The 24,725-nt window shown below is 41.0% G+C and overlaps 1 protein-coding gene across 1 annotated transcript; it reads right to left on the bottom strand.

Moving 5' to 3' along the window:
* Nucleotides 1-6,697: 6,697 nt before the first annotated feature.
* LOC142661412 (uncharacterized) lies at nucleotides 6,698-22,474 on the bottom strand. Its single transcript, XM_075838802.1, has 10 exons — nucleotides 22,282-22,474; nucleotides 17,155-17,264; nucleotides 13,185-13,324; nucleotides 12,734-12,956; nucleotides 11,683-11,805; nucleotides 10,893-11,112; nucleotides 10,659-10,806; nucleotides 9,796-9,978; nucleotides 9,519-9,661; nucleotides 6,698-8,653 (listed from the first exon to the last, which is right to left on the bottom strand). Exons 1-10 carry the CDS (start codon nucleotides 22,326-22,328, stop codon nucleotides 8,566-8,568), a joined length of 1,425 nt encoding a protein of 474 aa, XP_075694917.1. The 5' UTR covers nucleotides 22,329-22,474; the 3' UTR covers nucleotides 6,698-8,565.
* Nucleotides 22,475-24,725: the final 2,251 nt, after the last annotated feature.

The following is a 24,725-nucleotide window of genomic DNA, read 5'->3' as shown; positions in this document are numbered from 1 at the left end:
ACTTGCACGGTGAACGCCGTCAGAAACAAACTTTAAACCGCCCAAATCAATGTTTGGTCACCTTAGCTCTCAAAAAAGTCTAATAAAAAGTGTTCAAAAAGTTGTATGTACCAAAACATGGTATGAATAAAAACTACAGCTCGTCCCACAAAAAATAAGTAATTGTATTGAGCCGCAATATCAAGTTAAGTTGTCATTTTTACCGCACGGTGAAAGCTGTAAAAACGAAAGCCAAGAAACAATGGCGGAATCATGGAAAAACAATTCTTTGCAGGCTGAAATTGGAAAAAACTGTTTCCCAGTACATTATATGGTGCTTTAAATGGTACCAATAGAAACTACAGCTCCTTCCGCAAAAAATAAGCCCCCACACACCACTCGATTGACAGAAAAAGAAAAAAATTATGGCTCTTGGAAGGCAAGGGGAGTGAAAAACAAAAATGAAAAAATGGCTCAGTCCATAAGGGGTTAACATTTTTTATGTATATTCCTTGTGAAATGTGGAAATGATCACTTGAGTGTAGGCGAGTGCAGCACGTACAGTATTGTGCTGAGCACCTCTGATAGTAATGTGTGCGCTGGGTTGTTCTACCAAGTATTAGCGGGCGAAGACGGTTCTGATGATTTAAATTGAGAGCAGGATTCGCACAGAACGAAGCTTCGGTTTTGTTCACAGCTGGAATGAGGGAAGCTTCAGGATAGTTGGTGTCGGGTTAATATGCATTCCTACCATTTCACATCTGTGTGCTCCAGCTCCGGCGTTGTGTAATTTACCATGGAAATAACATGGTATTGATTTGTTACACAGGATGGGATTATTAGCAAGGGTGGAAACATTTTACCTATCTCCACCTGCAAGTGAATTAAACTTGGTGATACAATTTAATATACTTTCAACTCTATTGGAAAACTACCATAAAATGACACGCTAAGACAGATCCGGAAAATGTCATTTGTAGTTTGATAATTCGTCTTTTTCCTATTTTCACAAATGTTCTTATTTAAGTGCTCTAATGTATCCTTGCCTCAAATGTATCATAAAGGAAGTTAGTTACATAGTATGTGAATCCGTCAGAACATTTTGTATAGATGAGAAATAACAGTGTAGCTAAACGTTTGACAAACTTCTGATATGTCATAGTGACATGTCAGAAGTTTGGATTGGTGGGGTCCGAGCACTGAGACCCCCACCAATCTCTAGAACGAAGCAGCTGAAGTGCTCGTGTGAGCGCTCAGCCGCTTCTTGTCTGTTTGGCTATAGAAAGTCTAGGAGCCCGTACTCCGATACATTGGCTTTCCGTAAAAAGCCGAACAGACACAAAGCGGCTGAGAGCTCAAACAAGCGCTTCAGGTGCTTAGTTTTAGCGAATGGTGGGGGTCTCAGTGCTCGGACCCCCACCAATCCAAACTTCTGACATGTCACTATGACAAACGTCTGACATGTCACTATGACATATCAGAAGTTTGTCAAATGTTTAGCTACACTTTAAGTAATAAATCAGATGTTAAAGCAGTGTCCACGGTTTGTTCGTTCTGAATCTCTTAAGTACAGAGAGTGATATTTCCTACTTTTGTTGTGGCGACCATGTTTGTAAAAATGACTACAGGAAGTGCAGCCATATTGGTTATCACTTTTGAATTAGCTTCTCAGCAACTCATTGTAAATTGTAATAGAACAGGATAACAAAATAATAGTAGGTCGTCCGTGTCTGAGAAGATAGTTGAAAGTCGCAATTTTGGCTGCACTTTTATCAAATTGGCAAAAATGGCTGCCACAAAAAATGATAATCTATATCACTGCCGAGGACGTATGTGATGCGTCATGACGTTAAACACTTGCTGTGACTAGAATATCAGGGCTAGCGCTTAGGTCTTGGCTCAACTCTCGATGTGCAATATTTGGGGTGCTGCACTCTTTGAAGTTGGGGAGCAGGATGAAAAGTTTTACAACCTTGTTTGGTGTCTCTGTAAGTGGTGGGAGATAAGCTGCAAGTGGCATCAGGAAAAAAAGATCAGAGTGTTAGGCCTTGTTCAGACGGCTGTGTTTGGTCCGTGAGATACGGACTATATGTTGGCCGTATTCCCCAAACCGATAACGGATCAGGGAGCCGGGCTCCCAGCAACATAGTCTTCTATGATGCTCGGAGTCTCTGCCTCCCCGCAGCAATTCTGTCCCGTACTGAAAACGTTATTACAGTATGGGACAGTATTCCCGCAGAAAAGCAGGGACTCCTAATATCATAGATAACTACGACGCTAGGAGTACGGCTCCCTAAACTGGCCAGTCCAGGAAATACGGCCGACATATGGTCCATATTTTACAGGCCGAACATGGCCATCTGAATAAGGCCTTATTATCACCTCTCACCCTGTACAGCCTCCATTGACCACTGGGTGATACAAGAACCCCTCTTCACGTTATCACCCTCCTTACCCGTCAGAGACTATTCGTCACATTTAGGGGGTGAGAGGATGAGCAGTTTCACATCTAATCACGCCCTGCACCTAATCAGGACATTTGTCGACTCTGTGACTCGGATGTTTACAGCATCTGGATCGTGGAGATTTTTGGTTACCAGTTCTGGTCATTATTCGAAGATATCTGCATGTAGACATAGGCATAAGTGGCATGTATGAACTTCGCACATCTTGAACTTTCATTTTTATGAGGACTTCAGTGTCTCGGCCTGTGCTTGCCTCAGAGTTTTGGCCACAAACATGACTATTTCTGCATTTTTTACACAGTGTGACGCTTTGATTCAAAACTGCATAAAGGCGCCTCCATGAGTGTGAAGTGCTGGGCAGCAGTTGTGCAATGTGTAAGGTGTTTACTTTCATAAAATATATGGGTATGTGTTTATAATATTATTTTTTAATTTTATAAATATATATATATATATATACTATACTATATATAAATATAATTTTAATTTTATAAAGGTTTTATTAGACATATCTTGACATGCACTAACTGGTGTACTGATAAAACAGAATATTGGGCACATTGTTAAAAAAAATTCCTCAATATGCTCAGTTTAGCAGGTCCACATCAAAAATGCATTAGTGCATATAACTTTTCTGAGGCTGGAGCTGCTTTTCTCAGCCTATGTGAGGGTCAGCTGCATGTCTGCATGTGTCTTACCCTGTACAAACTGTAAGACAACGTGAACACACTTCATTCACAGACTGTCACCCTACTAGTCTGTCATTCAATGTTGAAGGAAAAAGATCTATTATCGGACGGAACCCCTGCACAACGGAGACAAACGGAAACCATTGGCACCGGATCCGTCACCATTAAAATGGCGATGGAAACCCCTGGTTTCCGTTTGTGTCAGTTAGAGCTCCATTCCGATGGAAAATTTGTCGGAACGGAGCCCTGACGTAGATGGGAACGCAGCTTAATACAACATGAGTGACAAGGGAGCAGAGAGGAGACTGCAGTGCTTGAGGCATAAGCAGGACTACTCTACCAAGAGAAGGGCAGTGGGAAAGGTGGTCATGGACATGTATAGACCAGTATTACTAGCATGGCTTACCAATGAAAAACTAAAATGTTGCAACCGATAAGAGGAGGATGTTAGGTAGGTCTTGTGAGAACTGTTTGAGGTTTTGTTTTGTCTGGAATATGCTTTTAAAGTTTACCATGTGCCCATTGAGGGCAGTTGTGGGCTGTCATGTGACTGTTCTTACCTTAGTGTTGCTGTACCATCTACTCATCGAAGAATGCACATGAAGAATATCGAAGTAATATGAGCAAAACTGATAAGCACGGGGAAGGAGGAAGCAGAAAACTGTATGACTATATGAGGGTATGTTCACATGGCAGTGTCCGTTACGGCTGAAATTACGGTGCTGTTTTCTGGAGAAAACAGCACCGTAATTTCAGCCGTAATGGTATGTGCAGGCATCTTTCGCTGCGTCAATTACGGACGTAATTGGAGCTGTTTTTCCATGCAGTCAATGGAAAACGGCTCCATTTACGTCTGAAGAAGTGACAGGCACTTCTTTGACGCGGGCGTCTTTTTTACGCGCCGCCTTTTGACAGCAGTGCGTAAAAAAAAATGACCGTCGGGAACAGAACATCGTAAGACCCATTCAAATGAATTGGCAGATGTTTGCTGACGCTTTTGAGCCGCATTTTCGGACGTAATTCGGGGCTAAAACGCCCGAATTACGTCCGTAAATAGTGTGTGTGAACCCAGCCTAACTCCAAATAAAGGCAGGCTGTGGTTGAAACATCCTGTCTGCCGTTTCATAAGGAAGATAAGCTCTTGAGCACAAACTGCTGCTCTATTGAATAAAGTGCATAAAACAAGACCAGACATGAGCATGTGAAGTTTTATTGCAGATGTTCCGCTGCAACTATTATATGTGTATAGTAAAATGGAAATAAAAACCAGGCAATGAATTTAAGGCTGCATTCACACGAGCGTATCAGATTCACGCGTGTGAATCTGGTCCGTGTGTGTTGCGTTATGCATCAGTGTGCTTCGCGAGGGGTTATTCACGCACTCGCAAAGCGCATGTTTTTTCTAAATTATTTTCAATTGAATTGATGCGCAAATCACACACCGCACACGGATATGCGTTGCAGTTCCGTGTGACATCCGTGTATGGTGCGTGCCTGCGATTTTTACGTACGTATGTCATCCGTATCTCACACGTTTTTTACGTTCGCAAAATAAACTGAAGGAGGTGCTTTTCTTTTTCCTCATAATTTCTTTAGCAACTGTTGCTTGAATCACGCACAGCACACATATGACGTCCGTGTGCTGCCCGTTTTTTTCACGAAGCCATAGACTTCAATGGGTGCGTGATGCGAAAAAAAACCGCACAAGAATAGGACATGCAGTGAGTTTCACGCAGCGGACACACGCTGTGTGAAAAACACTGAATGTCTGAACGGCCCCATTGAATTGCATAGGTCCGTGTGACGTATGTTGTTTTAACGCGCATAACACGGACGTGAAATACGCTCGTGTGAATAAGGCCTTAGGGTTTTTCCTGGGTAAGACTTTGTTGCAAATAGCAGAATAAGCTGATAATTGAAGAAAAATAAAAAACTACTAATATAGATTTTATATAAAATAGGCCTTCGTTTGCCTCTGTAGGAACATTTTCTTAATGACTTGTGACACAGACCATTCTTAGAATTCATGGCATTTCCGCTGCTGAGTATTCATCAGCTCAGGTCGCTATTGGGATGTTTCAAGTAACTGAAATATCGAAGTAAAAGATCATTCTATTTTGATACCACATTTAGAAATATACGTTATCGGAATGGATGTACATACATTACACTTACTACATTAACTGCCTTCGTTCCAGAGCTGAATAAAAAACATTGCCTTGTAGTTGGTGGAGTTTTTTGTCAGTGCGCCAGACTCCATGCTGCATACATAACTTATAGGCGCTAATTTACACGTGTTTTATTCTGCCGCTGCACTCCCTTCTAGCTTTATTTGTTACTGCCAGCTGACTTCTATTTTATAATGATTTTTTTTTTTAAAGCAATTTTGTTTTTATTGATTTCCAGTGTTTAATAGTTGGAGCTTACAGCGTGCAGTTACAATCACATCAGTTATACATGACCACAGGAATATTTTCACCTACATGCAAAGATAAGATTATTTAAAGGAGTATTTCACTTGTCTGTTTCTATATAGGCTGCGATACATCTACAAATCTCTATTGTATCTATAGAGCATAAAGTTGGCCATAGACAATAACCTTCAGCTATCGTATGCAATATCTATCCTGTTAATATTCACATTGGGTGAGCTGAACTTCTATATTATTACCATGGTGTTAGTAAGGGTATGTTCACACGGCCTATTTACGGACGTAATTCGGGCGTTTTTGCCCCGAATCACGTTCGAAAATAGCGCCTCAATAGTGCTGACAAACATCTGCCCATTGAAAGCAATGGGCAGACGTTTGTCTGTTCACATGAGGCGTATATTTACGCGCCGCTGTCAAATGACGGCGCGTAAATAGACGCCCGCGTCAAATAAGTGACCTGTCACTTCTTTGGCCGTAATTGGAGCCGTTATTCATTGACTCCAATGAATAGCAGCGCTAATTACGGCCGTAATGGACGCGGCGTTCAAGCGCCTGCACATGCCGGTACGGCTGAAATTACGGGGATGTTTTCAGGCTGAAACATCCCCGTAATTTCAGCCGTAACGGACGCCCTCGTGTGAACATACCCTAAGGGTGGGTGACCGTCTGACACACCTGTATTCACTTATCCAGGGGAAAACAATAGCAAACCCAGTATGTCCAATCTTCTTTCCCCCCCAAGCAGTACCAAATCCCTGGAAGCCGTAGGCACAGATTGTCTGGCACCTTAGACTCCACCCATCAAGTAGGCCGCACCTTAAATAATATATGGCTTAAATTGTAGCTAAACGTTTGACAAACTTCTGACATGTCATAGTGACATGTCAGAAGTTTGGATTGGTGGGGTCCGAGCACTGAGACCCCCACCAATCGCTAAAACTAAGCAGCTGAAGCTGTTCGGCTTTTTCCGGAAAGCCGATGTATCGGAGTACGGGCTCATAGACTTTTTATTGAGTCTGTACATTTATTTCCGGGAAAAGCCGAACAGACACGAAGCGGCTGAGCGCCCACACGTGCGCATCAGCTGCTTCATTCTAGCGATTGGTGAGTGTCTCAGTGCTCGGACCCCCACCAATCCAAACTTCTGACATGTCACTATGACATGTCAGAAGTTTGTCAAACGTTTAGCTACATGGGTATGTGCACAGGGTTTATTTTCGGCCGCTTTTCGGGCCGAAAAATCGCAAGCACGGCCGCGTAAAAAAACGCCAGCGAAAAAGAGGTGCATGTCACTTCTTGAGCCGTTTTTCATTGACTCTATAGAAAAACAGCTCCAAAAACGTAGTGAAAAACGCTAGTTTGTTTAAAAACGGCTGAAAATCAGGAGCTGTTTTCCCTTGAAAACAGCTCCATATTTTCAGAAGTTTTTTTGCTAAGCGTGTGAACATACCCTTATAATGTTTGTCTGCCCTGATAACATAAAGCAGATCATTGTGGTGCGCTTCTTACAACTTCTAGCTTTCTCTGCAGGGCTCCCCTTGTGCCTCCCTGTATGTCCTCCTCTCCCTCCCGCAGCACTGCGAGTGCCTAATTAACATAAATACTAATTTACATATGAATACTCAGCATTTACATATGAATATGCACTGTTCAATGTATCCATATGTAATCCATACATGTTACATGTGTGAAATATAAAATTGCAGAATGTCCTGAAATCTGCATATTTTTTCCTGCCTCCTGTGAATGGGGTTTTGAAAACCTGTATTGTACTGTAACCCACATTGAAAAACTGCAACAAATCCATTACATCTGAATGTGGACACTAAAAACCAACGATGGTGAGGAGTACTTTAAGAGAACCCGTTACCTTTCCTGGCATGTCTGTTTTAGTAAATAAATGTGTTTCCCATGCAATAACCACTCTAGAGTATATTTTCTTAAAACTCTACGTTGTGCCGTTCATCTGTTATACCTCCTAGAAATGTATTAATAAATTGACAACTGGGTGTTAACTGTTGGGGGTGTGTCCCTACACAGACTGATAATGTCCAATCAGTGCTGACAGGGTGACAATGTACAAGGACACGCCCCTTTGACAAGGGTAATGGGTACACCCAGTTGTCAATTCATACATTTCTAAGGAATAACATAGGAATGGCACAACACAGAGTCCGAAGAAAAAATGTTCCAGAATTATTTTTAGCAAATACTTGCATTTCCCATGAGATAACATATCAGGGGAATGACTTTAATACTATATTACTAGTTCAGTACGTTAAACAATAATACTAACCATTGATCATAAATTAAAATGGCCACACAGACAACTTTAAAGGAAACCGGTTATCTCCATGATTCTGCTGTCACTGAGGGCAGCATAATGTAGTGACAGGCACAGTATTTGCAGCGCTCTGCATGGAAGTTCTCCAAAACGGCTTCACTTTAGAAAATAAGAGACAGACCGCTGAAATGAGTGTGCCTGTCACTATAATATGCTGCCCTCAGTGAGGTCAACATCATGTAGATGACAGGTTCCCTTCAAGGAATTTAAAGGGGTTCTCCGAGTTATTAAAAAAATTGGCCAATGTAGGAGGGATGCAAAAAAAAAAAAAAAGCCATTCCTCACCCCACAGGTCCCTGCCGTTTCAGCGCAGCCGCTCTGTATTGACATAGCTGCAGCGATCCTGTACCGTATACCCACTATGACCTGTGAATGGCTGCAGTGATCATGTGGGTATACGGGCACGTCATCGCTGCAGCTATGTCAATACACAGTGGCGAGGAGGAATGGAAGCGGTGGCGCCGGAATGACGGGGATCCGTGAATTGACAATGGCTCTTTTTTTTGACATCCCCCCTACCCCTGGCCAATTTTTTAAATAACATGGAAAACCCCTTTAACACTTATGTATAGGACATGCCATCTTTTAGGAAGTCTTTTCTTGCAGTGTACAATGTAAGTACAGTAGTGACATGATAGAAGGTTTCTTCTCCTTACTCAGTGGCTTTCCTGTGGCTGAGAAGACTTCATTCCCATCTGTTTCTCTAAAAATACCTGCAAGCGGCACTGCAGAAGTTCTGGTGTCCTGCATGAGAGACGCGATATACTGTGATATTCTAGCAAGACATCTGGCTTATAACATGAAGGACTATGTTAAGTGTTAGACATTTCTCATATACTCAGCAATAAATTAGTATATACTGTAATCATTTACACTATACTGTGTGCCAGTCATGAAAAATAGTCCCTGTCAAAAGTGAGCCCTGACACATTAGGCTTAATAGTTTGTCTATCACAATACTTAAAGGGATTTTATACTCTTTTCCGTTACTTTCTGCTTTCAATATCTCTGCTTCCAGTCAGTGAAGGGAAACATGTAAACTCCTCCTGAGCCAGTGCAGCTCAGTCAACTGAAAAATGGATTCTTTGTAAGCTAAATACAGCAGCACAAATCCCTCTCTCTCTCTCTCGACCTGTGGTCTAGGCAGATATATCCAGACTGATGTATTGTAACAAGCCCATAAACTGGAAGGGTTTTCAGCCTCCAAATGTAAATAACTAATTCTGCAGTCCCTGTATGGCAGCACACATAGTCCCTACATTCCCGTATTATAGCTCTGCAGTATGGGCTCATATTACAACATGGATCCGTAATACATCATTGTGTGCCTGAGACCTTTCCTTCCACTGCATTACTTTTCATTATATATTCATTAAAAGTGTATTCCCCTATTGAGCATTTATGGCAAATCCACGAGATATACCATAAAGGACAGGGATGGGGCTCCACCTCTGGAATCATCAGTAATCAGGGGAACGCAGTCCCGTGGCCCGTTTACGATTAGCAAAAGCGATCGGTGGCTGTTTTTACTATTGCAATCTTTGGAGAGGTGAGCGCGCGCAGAGAGAGCAGAACACTGCTTGCTAGTAACTTCTGTCAGTCTTTATACCTGTATGTTTCCTTGTGAACAGTAGAAAAGTCCTGGTCTCCAGTTAATTCTAAGTTGTCCTTTGCGGATTTATACTTTTTCATAGGCTCTCCCTGTTTAGGTATGAAAGTGCTCCCAGTTGTGGTCTCAGAGTCCAGCTTCACCTGAGGATCGTAACAAGATGCTGAATTTTATTTCAATTCATGTCTTTTGATATATGGAATAAGATGAATTTAACATAAGATAAAAGTAAGAATTCTGACATAAATGTGTTACATGCAGAGACATATAGGCTCACCAGAGGCCTCATTGAGATACCATCCATGGGATCACCATAACGCCGCCTTGGTTGAGGGCCCCAATCCTTGAACACACTTCTGCTATGGGTGGTGCCATCAAACTTTGTATTCAGTGGTCGGAGAACTGATCGCGGTCGTCTGACTGGCTCCTTAGGCTGCGGTTCATGAGGCAGAAATGCCAACTACAGAATGACATATGGAGAGTTCTGCCTTACAAATACACCTATGATTAATCCAAGCTACCAATATAGGAAATACCATAAATGTACAATAATCTGCCAATCTCTGTTTTCGTTCCTGCAGCAATGACGTGCCGCACATTCATGGGACAACCGCAGCCGATCGCTGGCCTCAGCGGTAATGTTAGCATGTCACCTCTGAGGCTAGTGATTGGCTGAAGCGGTCACGTGTATGTACGGCACGTCATCACTGCAGGAAATGAAATAAAGACCTTTCGGGACCACTGGACCATCAGATCTGGAGCGTCAGGGGATTTAACAGGTGAGTATTATTATTTTTTTTTTATTTTATAACAAATCCAGCAGCCAATTTAATTTCTTTTATGTCTCGGACACGCTCTCTCTAAGGCACAGGAAGAACCCTTACAAACCGGACAGAGCAATATATTTTTCAACAGTGCCACCTATTTATGGGAGTCCAGAATAATATCACTTTATCACGCTAAACACCCTTCACTTATTATATTTTAAATAATTTTGCAAGGCGCCTTCTGGGAGGATTAGTAAGAGTTGTGGTTTAAAAGGTTTGAGGAATTGAGGAATTTGGAGGATTTGTCTTACCTACTGATATCCAGCAGATGAATGAAATTAAGTTTATAAAAAAAATCTAAACAAGATCAAACCTTTGTAACGGTGTTTCCATCCACCTGTCCTCCCCGTTCTCTATTCATGGCAGTCAACTCTTCCTTTAATTGAGCTGGCTCAGGCCGAGGATGCAACAAAGGATTCCAGCCAGGATAAGTTGCTCTTTGAACGGTCTGAAAGTCATTGCTAATGACAAAGAAGAAGGACAATGACATTATATACATATATTGGATTAATAACAATCTTATGCTAGACGCTATCCAGCTTCATACCTGTAAAATGGGTGCACAGTAAGGTTGTCAGCCGGTGGATGGACTGGCCTGCTGGGCTCTACAATATGGCAGCCGGAGAAGTCACTTTGATACTTAGTCAGCAGTTCCACTGGAGGTCGTTTGATGAAATTTTTTGAAAGAGATTCCTTAGTTATTTGTTTCTTTTCCAGCGGTAATGGATGAAATGTAGACTGATGTGTTGTAGTCATGAAGTGCTCGCCTACAAGTAAATTTTGAGTCTGCATCGAAGTTGGCTTTTCTATTCTATGTATATATATATATATATATATATATATATATATATATATACATACGCACACACGCACACACGCATATATATAACAGTCCACAGTCCAGCAGCACTGGTAGAAATAGGTGGGTGCACGCCACAGGGACTTAACCCTCGTCCCTTATAGACAAAAAAATTATCTAAAAATAGGCAGCACTCCAAAGTTAGTAAAAAAAAGAAAGAAAGAGAGCTACTTTATTAGCAACATCGTCGCAGCCCTGACCTTATACAATCTGATTTTTCCTTTCCCTTCTACGGTCCAGCGATCTTGAGACGCTTTCCCTGGTACCCCCCTCTTCATGTGGTATCTTATGCAATCACAAAAACATCTAAATTTTGATTCTACTTTTCTTTAGAAAAGACTTAATAATTCACATAGAAGCCGTTTATTTCAGAACATTCACTGTATTTATTGCTCGGGAATTACCCAATAATTCTATCTTTCTAATGGCATACATTGAAGTCATTCTATCAGTGGGCAGATTTTGCGCTTTCCTTTACCTTCCATGGCCAGGTGATCTTGTAAAGCTTTCACTGGTTCCACCCTCTTCAGTTTCTTCTCTATAAAATGGTCTTGAGTTGTCGTTTTCATGTCGCAAACATCCCCAGGAAAGAGCAAAGAACCTGTTTAAAAAAGAAAAGTATAGAAATGGATGGAAACAATTTCAGTCATTGAATTTTTTTTTGAGCCCATGTTATTGAGCTCAGCAGAAGACATAACAATTTATGACGTATTTTGTCAGGTCATTTATATGTTGGATGTTGTTCTGAAAACGTGTAAATTGCTCTAGCGTGAAATTTGCTTTACGTTTCTGTATGAAATATGTGCAGTTTTACGGAAAGGTTTCCTAAACTAAATGAATCACGCTAACAGGATAAGCAGTTTACTGTGATAAGGTAATGCACACTATTTTCCTCTCCCTCTTGAATTTTCTAGGAGATAACATACAAACTCTGAAAATAAAATTATGAAAATTGTAAGAGAAATATGTGCGCAATAGGCAAGCTCTATTATTAATATAGTCTCTGTTACACTTATGCCTGAGAAAAAAATGGAGCTATGTACCCATTGCTCATACGTGGCCAAGACTAAAGTAAATAAACAGTGGTCATTCCTTTGGCCTGGTTCGGTGGTTTCCATTTCCATAGACTATAATGGAGAGAGCTCATATACACAGATGCCTCTTCTCTGCTTTTCCTCCCCTTTGGGGCCGCTGCCATTATAGGACTTCTACTGCACAACAAGGGTTACAGGTCCCGGGCCTTCTGGCAGGTGGTGTTCCCAGAGGTGAAACCCCATCAAACATTAAGTCAGTGCATTCAGATATCCCATATTCTTCACGGTGTATATATTTTATATTGTGCCACAGACATACAGTGTATAACCAGGGTGACCACCCTGTGGCTTGGGACTTGTGGGCATCTTTCATGAAGCTCCTAACTACCCAACCCATGGATTCTAGGTACCTCCCCGAAAAACGAGTGTGATCTTTCTGCCTGGGATGTCATTTGCATCTCTAGCACTTGACACCGATCTCTGGTATCTTCGTACCTGCAAGAGTTGGTAGTTCGCCATATTGTGGTTGTCGCTCTGCTTTCCATTGCTTGTACTGTTCCTTGTTTGTTGTGCTATGTTGAATACTAGAGAGCGGTAATGGACGCAGGTTATCTGGGGGACGCGTGGGCATAGTTCTTTCAGCCTCTTTGGGAGGATAGTGAAGGCTGTAAACTGTCTGGCTCAGCAGGGGCTCCTCTGGACTCTGGTAGTAGCCATCCTGTATATAAAATAAAGAGAATATTTTTTTTAACAGATCTGATGGCTTTAAGGACATATACAATCTCCATACAACATAATGTTGTTTACTTGACCATTATATCTAAGAAACACAGTTGTTTTTGTTGTACAGACAAGGCAATCATCAGCTAGTAAACAGAAAATTGTGCTCTGGACGCATTTGTACAGTATATAATATGCAAATCTATGGTTCAATAATCAGGCTTACAGGTGGTATATATGGCTTGAGTCTTCCTTCTAAGGGTCTTTGTATGAATTCAGTCCTCTGTGTGGTAACCAAGTTCATAGGTGGTAGGTTGCGAGGGACAGGTGTATGGAGAGGTCTTTTACTGCTTCTGGGAAGTACATCTGTGGGAAGATCAGTACGGCCTAGTTATTAAACTCACATCTGACATTTAGGCCAGGTTACACAGTGATATATGGAAGAGGTTAAAGCGGGAAAATCCAAAGAATCAAAGTCACATTAAATGCTATTTTTCTGTACATTAACATTTTTTTGGGCATCCGGTGCAGCTAAAACTAATAGGAAGGTTGTCCCAGGCGACTATATCATCATGTGCATCAACCTACTTCTGTGCTCTTGTTCCTACTAGGGGGTTGGTGTCCGAGACTTTTACTTTCAAGTAATTATGAATTAATATTAAAGAAAATATTACATTAAATAAGTCTAATTAAAGATCACACTGCAGGGTGAGACTTCTCTTTTTCTTGGTTTGTTAAAAAAGGTATAAGGAACCAGTAAATAAAATAAAAATAAAATCAAAAAGCCGTTCAGTTGTCATTGATTGTCTTCAGTCAATGCTGGATTGTTGAGGCCCTTCTACACGGGCCAATAATCGGGCGAATGATCGCTCGTATGACCCCTCGTTCCTGATTTTTGTTGCGTAAACAGATCAGCTGCAGAACGAGCAAACTTTTATGAAACAAAAAAAAATGGTCGTTTGTCAGCAGCACATCTACCTATGTAAACAGAATGTGCTGCCGACAAGATGCAAAAGTATAGGGACCAATGATTGTATTAATGATTGTTCGTCCCCATACTTGCGATCATTGCTCCATTTGAATGGATCAAACGAGTGCCAATCGATATGCTATAATGTCAGTTGGCGCTCATTTACCGGGCAGAATATCTGTTATGCAGATTATCCAGTTATGCTAGAACCCCAAACATCCAGTAAAGTATTCATTAACATTGAGCTATGACAGATTAAAGCTGCACATTCATATTTCACATACCCGCTTTCTCAATGATATAGCCAAGAATCGAAGCTGTAAGGAATCACAGGAAATAATACACTATACAATACAGATGTTCTTTGTCCCCTAAGATACACTAAACCCTTTATATTTGCTTGGCAGTATATGGCATACATCTTCTGATTTGCTGAGGTCTTTGTATCTGATACTCAATAGGAGGATTATATTTCTTGAACTCAAAATAATCATAAATCCAGACTTCAAGCAATTTTGACTTGAAACGAAAATGTTTTCCAGTCCTAAAAAAAAAGTATGGCCTATACTCAGAATAGGGGATCAATACCTGATCGGTGGGGGATCCGACTCCCGACACCCCCGCTCGTACAAAGCGCTGCTTTCCCTGCAAATCTGCCACTACTCGCACCGAATTGCCGACGCACTTGTAGAGGTGATTTACAGTATTACAGCCATCTCCCATTGAAGTGAATGGGAGAAGACTGTAATACTGTGAATCACCACTAGAAATGTGTCGGCGATTCACAGTATGAGTAGTGACAGTATTGAAGAGGAATCAGCCCTCATGATGTTCGGTGGCCCCTTCAAAACGGCTGATCGGGCAAGTGTCTGGAGTCAGACCCACCCAGACCGCCACCGATCAGGATGGCCTATCTACTTTGCATGATAGCTGTTCATAGACTACGAGGACTTGCTGTTCAGGCTGTAAACTGTTCGAGGATTCAATGTTTCTATGTGCCGGATCCTGTTCACAGAGAAGTCACGACCTCAGCCTTTATTTTATTATGTTGAATGTTTTTTTTTTAAATAAACAAATAAAATCAACATTGCAACAATGTGGACGTCGGCAATGAGGGACAATTAAATGAATGATTGTCCATCCGACAGCTATCACCCGATCTTCAGGGCTAATTTGGAAACCAAAGCCGTAGGCACCAACAGAGCTTGTCTGAACTAGAGTATTGCTCTATATGGTTTATGAATTTCATACATATTCCCTTTATAGGGGCTGCAAATGGAAATCAAAAATAAAAATATAAAAATAGCATGCCTTATACCCTAATATACTGTATTGTTATGCATTTTGGACGTGCTACAGCTTTGTGCAGGAGCAATATATTCGAAGTCCATGATAAGGTCAGAGCTCGTGCTGTGAGATCAGGAATGCCTTTCCCATCGAGGGCCTTGAGATTGTGAGATCTGATCCCGTGCTTGCCTCTAAACATGCCATGGTACAACTGTGTGCAGAAACCCTTAAGGGAACACTCAAGGCACAACTTTTACATGGCGTTTTTCCCATTGAGGAGCCTGAGGGCATAGTACAAGACACAGGGCTACAAAGAACATCAAAGAGAGAATCCCTGTGTCATACATCACCCCTCAGGCCCTGCACTAGGCATAACACTATGTATCAGTTGTACCCAGAGTTTTACTTCAATACACAGTTGACTTGGGAGACCCCGGGGATGTTTAACAATTCTGAATTCATGACCTGTGCTCCTCTATACATTTTCAGAATTGTCAGTAAATGCTTTCTCACTGTGACTACACAATAGAAAAATAGTCATAACTATTGCCCTCAATTCTGTTCTAGTTATTTACAAACCAAGAATAAAAAATGGCAATCAAACAAATGACATTTTACAATGTATAAGTCCAGGTTCACACCACGCTTTTGCATCCTTTTTAAACATCCTGTTTTTTTTAAGATTAGTAAAAAAAAGGTACCATTGACCGCAATTCTACTTCAAACAGGATCGGTTCTTCTACAGGACAGAAAAAAGGAACCTGTATCATTTTGGTGTCCAGTTGCATCCAGTTTTAACTCCTTGCAGCCCCAGCCATTTTTCATTTTAGGTTTTCTCTCCTTCGGTTAGAAGCCCCCAATTTTTTTTTACCTACTTGAGGCCAAAAAAAAAGCCACACAAAAAAACACATTTTTGTGAAAAATGTTACATGCGTTTTTCATATCGATTTTGATGGCATTTTTCCCAAAATAGTGGGTTTCACTGGCTGGGGTTTTTTTGAGTGGCGTTTTTCACATTGCAAATATGATTGAAAGATCATGTGATGCAAAGATTCCTCTTTGCAACACATGCTTTTTTTTTTCCATAAAAAAAACGGAACACACATTGGAAAAAAAAACTATGGAGTTATATGGGACCGAAACGCCACTATATGATGCAAAAAACTTTAAAGCCAGGCTTGTTGCATTTTGGAAAAACGCCACTGACCCTTTCAAAAAATTCAAGATAAAATCAAAAAAATGCACGTAAAAAATGCCATGTTTGTAGGGTGTTTTATATTTCTCCACTGACTTCAAGCTAACATCTGGCCGCATCGTTTTTTTGTCGTTAAAAATGTGGCAAAAAAAGTCAGAATTTTTTTTCACTAAAAACGTTTCCTAGAAACCCAGTGTATGGATCCACCCTTACAAAAAAAAAATATTTGTAAAACATTTATTTTGTGTCGCCATGAATTTAATATTTATCTGTCGATGGAGCGGTGTGAGGGCTTGTTTTTTGCGGGGCAAGCTGTAGTTTTTATCGATACCATTTTGGAGTACATAATACTTTTTGATCAATTTTTATAACAATTTTTTTAAACTAAAATGAACAAAAAAACAGCAATTCTGGTGTTTCTTTTGTTTTGTTTACGGTGTTCCCCGTCGGATAAAGTCTGATAAAGCCATTGAGCGCCGCAGGCAAAAAACGCAGCAAAATACGCTTTCTCTGCCTCCCATTGAGGTCATTGATGCTCGGCTCGTGAGCACGCTGCATACTCCCCCTACTGACTATGATGTACAGTTACATGAAATCTTAATAGGGAGTAAAAAGTAAATTGGATAAAAAAATAAAACAGGAACTTTCAACACGATGCAAAAACGTGGTGTGAACCTAGCCTAAGCTGGATATTGCAGGATAGATTTCCTTTCAGAAGATATTTAAAAAAACATCATCACTCACTCTTTGGGATGTTGAATGTGGCCTTATAGTTGGAGATATAACATTCACCATTTGTCCCTCGGCGCTGAACACGAAGCCTCTTTTTGCAGTCCTTGTGATGTTTGTGCCGGCTGTAGAGGTACATCACAAACAAATACACAATGGTTTACAAACCTGTGTACCTTTATATGCTTATCATCTTATCCCAGCAACTTCTGTACCCAAATTTTAACTTTCACGTATCCAAATGTACATAAAAGTCTTGTTCACACAGTGCAAATTGGATCCAGGAGAGGAGACACATTAAGCCCTTTCCTTAAAATATTTAATCTGTTTAGGTTCTTTTTTCTGTTTTTTTGCTTTAAAAATATATACAAAATCTGCACTGTGTGAACAAGGCCTTACAGTTGATGCTCCTGCAGTCACAGTGTATGGACATAAGTAAGCTCCCTGCATTCAGCTCCACTGTGTGCCCTGCACTGATCATAGATGTGATTGAACAGCAGTAAGTTGTATTTACACGTTGCAGTTTAGACTAATCCGTAAACAGCCGGGCGGGGGATGACGCTAATTGTCCCCTCGTATTCATACTTTAAGATGCACACACATTTTTGCAAATTGTTTCATTGCTTAAAGTCTAGCTAAACGTTTCACAAACTTCTGACACATCATAGTGACATGTCAGAAGTTTGGATTGGTGGAGGTCCAAGCACTGAGTGTGTGGTTTAGGGCATCAGACCTTCACCCTGGCAGCTAAGTATTTAGTATGGTCGGGCAGGTATTTTGTTACAAATCATTATTTATTTTATTGAAAACCAATGAATATAAATGGCGGAGGTGAGATGAAGTAAATCTGGAGCTCTGGGCTGATTTTCTTGTTGTGTTCCCTTGAGTTGATCTCACGGCAGTTAAATACACATTCACAAACAAGAAAAGCAAAATTCATCATCTTGTACCTGAGTTTTCAGCCTGTGCAGGATCCATGTATTGTTATATTTATGGGATCTGTTCACACTGAACTCTTAGGTTTGTGCATTTTTTCTAGTTCAGATAATGCACTGGGCTGTAAATCTACAGGGTTTTACACTGTTTCGGAAAGACAGGGCAAATAGGAAAGGTGGTGGTGTATGTCTGTATGTGAGAAGCGATATGAAGGTGAGTGTAAATGAGACATTAGAGGGTGAAGACTGTGAGGAGGTTGAAACCTTGTGGGTGGAATTACAAAGGGAAGTAAACACTGAAAAAATTATTTTTGGTGTAATCTATAGACCCCCCAATATAACTGAAGAGATAGAAGGTCAAATATATAAACAGATGGAGCGGGCTGCACAGGCGGGTACTGTTGTGATAATGGGAGATTTTAATTATCGGGATATTAATTGGTGTCATGGTTCGGCTTCAACTGCAAAGGGGAGACATTTCCTCAACCTGTTGCAGGAAAATTTTATGTGCCAGTTTGTGGAAGACCCGACTAGAGGTGAAGCTCTGTTGGATCTGGTCATTTCTAATAATGCAGATCTTGTTGGGAATGTCAATGTTCGTGAAAACCTCGGTAACAGTGATCATAATATAGTTACATTTTACCTATACTGTAAAAAACAAACACAGGCTGGGAGGGCAAAAACATTTAATTTTAAGAAAGCCAATTTCCCCAGGATGAGGGCGGCAATTCAGGATATAGACTGGGAAGAACTAATGTCAAACAATGGGACAAATGATAAATGGGAGATTTTCAAATCTACTTTGGGTAATTATAGTGCAAAATGTATTCCTACAGGTAACAAGTATAAACGACTAAAATTAAACCCCACATGGCTTACACCTTCTGTGAAAGGGGCAATACATGACAAAAAATGGGCATTTAAAAAATACAAATCTGAGGGTACATCTGCAGCCTTTGTAAAATATAAAGAGCTTAATAAAATCTGTAAAAATGTAATAAAATCAGCAAAAATACAAAATGAAAGGCAGGTGGCCAAGGATAGTAAAACAAATCCTAAAAAATTCTTCAAGCATATAAATGCAAAAAAGCCCAGGTCTGAACATGTAGGACCCTTAGATAGTGGTAATGGGGAGTTGGTCACAGGGGATCAAGAGAAGGCAGAGTTACTAAATGGGTTCTTCCGCTCTGTATATACAACAGAAGAAGGAGCAGCTGATGTAGCCGCTGCCGGTGCTGTTAATATATCAGTTGATATACTGAATTGGATGAATGTAGATATGGTCCAAGCTAAATTAAATAAAATTAATGTACACAAGGCCCCGGGACCAGATGGGTTACACCCTAGAGTTCTTAAAGAGCTTAGTTCAGTTATTTCTGTCCCCCTCTTCATAATATTTAGAGGGTCTCTCATGAGTGGTATAGTGCCAAGGGACTGGCGCAGGGCAAATGTGGTGCCTATTTTCAAAAAGGGCTCTAGGTCTTCGCCGGATAATTATAGACCAGTAAGCTTAACATCAATTGTGGGGAAAATGTTTGAGGGGCTATTGAGGGACTATATACAGAATTATGTGACAATAAATAGTATTATAAGTGACAGCCAGCATGGTTTTACAAAGGACAGAAGCTGTCACACCAACCTGATTTGTTTTTATGAAGAGGTAAGCAGAAGCCTAGACAGAGGGGCCGCTGTGGATATAGTGTTTTTGGACTTTGCAAAGGCATTTGACACTGTCCCTCATAAACATCTAATGGGTAAATTAAGGACTATAGGTTTAGAAAGTATAGTTTGTAATTGGATTGAGAATTGGCTCAAGGACCGTATCCAGAGAGTTGTGGTTAATGATTCCTACTCTGAATGGTCCCCAGTTATAAGTGGTGTACCCCAGGGTTCAGTGCTGGGACCACTATTATTCAACTTATTTATTAATGATATAGAGGATGGGATTAATAGCACTATTTCTATTTTTGCAGATGACACCAAGCTATGCAATATAGTTCAGACTATGGAAGATGTTTGTGAATTGCAGGCAGATTTAAACAAACTAAGTGTTTGGGCGTCCACTTGGCAAATGAAGTTTAATGTAGATAAATGTAAAGTTATGCATCTGGGTACGAAAAACCTGCATGCATCATATGTCCTAGGGGGAGCTACACTGGGGGAGTCAATTGTTGAGAAGGATCTGGGTGTACTTGTGAATCATAAACTAAATTTCAGCATGCAGTGTCAATCAGCTGCTTCAAAGGCCAGCAAAATATTGTCGTGTATCAAAAGAGGCATGGACTCGCGGGACAGGGATGTAATATTACCACTTTACAAAGCATTAGTGAGGCCTCATCTAGAATATGCAGTCCAGTTCTGGGCTCCAGTTCATAGAAAGGATGCCCTGAAGTTGGAAAAAATACAAAGAAGAGTAACGAAGCTAATAAGGGGCATGGAGAATCTAAGTTATGAGGAAAGATTAAAAGAACTAAACCTATTTAGCCTTGAGAAAAGACGACTAAGGGGGGACATGATTAACTTATATAAATATATGAATGGCGCATACAAAAAATATGGTGAAATCCTGTTCCATGTAAAACCCCCTCAAAAAACAAGGGGGCACTCCCTCCGTCTGGAGAAAAAAAGGTTCAACCTGCAGAGGCGACAAGCCTTCTTTACTGTGAGAACTGTGAATCTATGGAATAGTCACCGCAGGAGCTGGTCACAGCAGGGACAGTAGATGGCTTTAAAAAAGGCTTAGATAATTTCCTAGAACAGAAAAATATTAACTGCTATGTGTAGAAATTTTTTACTTCCCCTTTCCCATCCCACTTCCCCTTTCCCATCCCTTGGTTGAACTTGATGGACATGTGTCTTTTTTCAACCGTACAAACTATGTAACTATGTAACTATGTAACTTGGTATACTGTACCTGCAGTCCTATGTAAACTTACTATACACATGTCATGATATCACGATGAATTATGCAAAATAACAGATGTATCTCTGCTAATACTGTGTGTTTGCATAGGGCTGGAAATCCACGACGACATATTGCGGAGGATCATTGCACAAGGGTGTACACGCTACAACGCATTGAGATATGTAAGGCTGGGTTCACACACCCTATTTACGGATGTAATTCGGGCGTTTTAGCCTCGAATTACGTCTGAAAATACGGCTCCAAAGCGTCGGCAAACATCTGCCCATTCATTAGAATGGGGTTACGATGTTCTGTGCCGACGGTCATTTTTTTTACGCACTGCTGTGACATGATGGCGCGTAAAAAAGACGCCCGCGTCAAAGAAGTGCCTGTCACTTCTTGAGACGTAAATGGAGCCGTTTTCCAAAACAGCTCCAATTACGTCCGTAATGGACGCAGCGAAAAGCGCCTGCACTTGCCATTACGTCTGAAATTCCGGAGCGGTTTTCTCCTGAAAACAGCTCCGTAATTTCAGCCGTAATGGAGGCTGCCGTGTGAACATACCCTTAGTGTATAGGCGCAAATGACTTTGCATGCTTACATGGAATATCAAGCGTCCGTGATTTTTTTAAAATCTAAAACAAATACAACAGTGTTGTGTTTTGTGATTATCGCAAATCGCATTTGATTTTTCATCTCTATCGGAATTTATAATTGTGATGTATATATGACATGCGATTTTGCTCTGTGATCTTGCAAGAGATTGCATTGCAATAGATAGTAAGACATATTTCGCAGTGGAGCCCCTTATACAGGTTTGCAATTCCATCTCTTCCTATATATAGCAAGCCAATATTATTCCTTCTTAATACATTATAAAAAAAAAAAGTTGCATCAAACACTCAATGGTTTGTCCAGGACTGGAAAGAAGGGTCTGTTTTTCTTCAGAAGAAGCGGCGCCACTCTTGTCCATGGGCTGACTGGTATCACAGCTCATCCCTATTTAAGTGAATGACCCTGAGCTGTAGTGCCAGCCACAGCCCGTGGACGTGAGTGGCGCTGTTTCTGGAAGAGATGCAGACCCTTTTTTTCTGACTTTGGACAACCCCTTTAAAGTTTTGAAGACATTTTGTAACTTTTATAAACTTTGATCGCGACACTCAAAGTGATACAGATTACATAGACAAACTATATATATATATATATATATATATATATATATATATATATATATATATATATATATTAGGGCATTGTGCAAAGAATACAGCTACAAGCTAAATGTAGACATTATTAGCTCACCCACAGTCGCACAGCTCGCAGATACAAGAAACTGACGAAGCATCCATGTCCTAAAGTCCACTTATTGTGAATGCAGGATCCCTGTTTTGTGTTTCCATGGTCCCTCGTCTTCTCCTCCCCTCTGTATTTAGAATATAAAAGCCGGTTTTACCAGAGGAGATTGAGACGGTTTATTGTGTGTCTGGGAGCCTGTGGTTTGTGTACCTGACAACCTCCCAGCAAACAGTGAGACAGTACAATGGTCCAGGCAGGCAGAGGACAGAGCCAAAAAGAAAGAGAAGGGGCAGCGGTTAGCCAGCAGGGTACAGCGCCAGCATCACATCTTATTATGTTGCATTGCTGGATTCACATACTTATATTAATGTGTGCAAGAAAATCTCCACTGTGCTGTGTTGCTTACATTGTACGGGGAGACGAATAACGTACAATAGAACAAAGTTCTGACTTTTACCTTTCATGAACCTTAAAACTTTGTAGTGCATTATCGTACTTGAATATCTTGGTGCGCAAATAACTATTGTATTTTTGGCTTACATTTTGAAACCCTTTTTATACTTACTTGTGCGAGACAATGATTTCTTTTAATATTTATTTTCACGCAATCTTTAGGTTTGTACGAAACAGGACTTATAGCTGCTGATGCTTCAAGTGAATAGGAGCAGAGCTGCAGTACTGCAACACGGCCACTACACAGTGTATAGAGCCATCTGCTGACTGGTGCGGGGTCCAGGTGTCGGACCCCCACAGATCTGTGCATAGGCAGAGGCGTAGCTAGGTTCTCCAGCACCCAGGGCAAAGATTCAGTTTGGCGCCCCCCCCCAACCTCTTTCCCGACATCTCCTTCCCCCTCACCGTGTTTGTTTTCTCTACCAATCAATGACGTGTCATTTCTTTTCCACATTTATTTTTATGTAACTCGAGCATAAAAACATTTGTACATTTTACAAGCAATATAGTTCTATACACAACACCAGAACCAAGCTCAGTACATAAATACAGCCCCAGAACCAAGCTCAATACATATATTCAGCACCAGCACAAATACAGCTCAATTTAGTGCAACCCCTGCTGTACAGCTTTATACGTCGTAAAACTACAACTCCCAGCATGGCCCGAACAATGGTAAGGATATGCTGGGAGTTGCTGTTTCACAAAAAATAAATCCTATCATAATCATACCACCCATCTTCTCACTGCAGATCATACAGTGACTACATTACTGTTTAGAGGCAGAATAAACATTTACATTAAGTGACTCACCAGTGACGTCTCAGATTCTAGTTCTTTTTCTCCATCCGGTCCAGACCTCTATGATGACTTCTCCCGGTCACAGCTCTCTTCTGCGCAGGTCTCCTGGGGGTTGAACGCAGCATCTATGAAAGGCGCTGATTGGCTGGGCAGGATGACTTTCCCTGTCAGTCAGCGCATTTCATTGATGGAAGCTTCACTGGTACAAAAGGTACCAGTCGCTTCACTGGTGCAAAAGCACTGAATAGCCGGGGTCATTCATTGCTTCTAATTGTACCTGTGTCCTATAGACACAGGTACAATTATAGTGCAGGAGGAGGTGGCGCTGGAGCCCCCCTCTAAGTTGCGCCCGGGGCACATGCCCCACCTGCCCCCCCCTAGCTACGCCCCTGGCATAGGTCATCAGTATGAAAAACTGCCCCATGCGTGGACAACCGCTTTAAGGCTTGCAACATCTAGGCCCCTATAGTTCTACTGAACAGAACTTCAATTACATAGAACCCTTAGGGCACATTAATAAACTTTAGGGCTCATACACACTGCTATTCCGTGGGCATAGATTTGTATGGTGGTGCACGGACTGCACTACGGGTTTGTAATAAGTACTTGTAGGCATGTGCCACCATGTGGTGACCTTGTTAGCTGCAGTATTCTTCCATAAGAATAATGGAATCTGAATCAAAACCACAGATAAGCGCAGATAATTCCGCAGGTAAAATCCGCAGCTAATTTTGCATTTTTTATACATTTTTGGGTGGCGATTTTATGCTGCGGATTTTGGTGCGTTTTTTTAAAATAAACTTGCCAGATACAATTCTGAGACGGAAACGCAAGATAAAATGACAAGCTGCTGATTTAAAATTTGCACCGCAAGTCAATTAACATGTGGAGAAATTATGCAACGTATTGATGAGATTGCTTGAAATCTCATTTACTTCGATGGTACTACATTACGCTGTGGATTTTCTGCCGAAAAATTTGCACTGAAAATCCGTACATAATATACATTGAGTGCATGTGGCCTTACACTTGCCCATTTTTCCTGCTTCCCACACTTCAAGAACTGACTGATCACTTGCTGCCTAATATATTTCTCCCTTGACAGACGCCATTGCAAGGAGATAATCAATGTTATTCCCTTCACCTGTCATTGGTTTTAACAGGGACGTAGCTAAAGGCTCATGTGCCCCGGTGCA

Source organism: Rhinoderma darwinii, chromosome 10 (genome assembly GCF_050947455.1).
Source record: "Rhinoderma darwinii isolate aRhiDar2 chromosome 10, aRhiDar2.hap1, whole genome shotgun sequence".
In the NCBI taxonomy this organism is placed as follows: Eukaryota; Metazoa; Chordata; class Amphibia; order Anura; family Rhinodermatidae; genus Rhinoderma; species Rhinoderma darwinii.
This window is presented reverse-complemented; position numbering and strand designations above follow the sequence as displayed.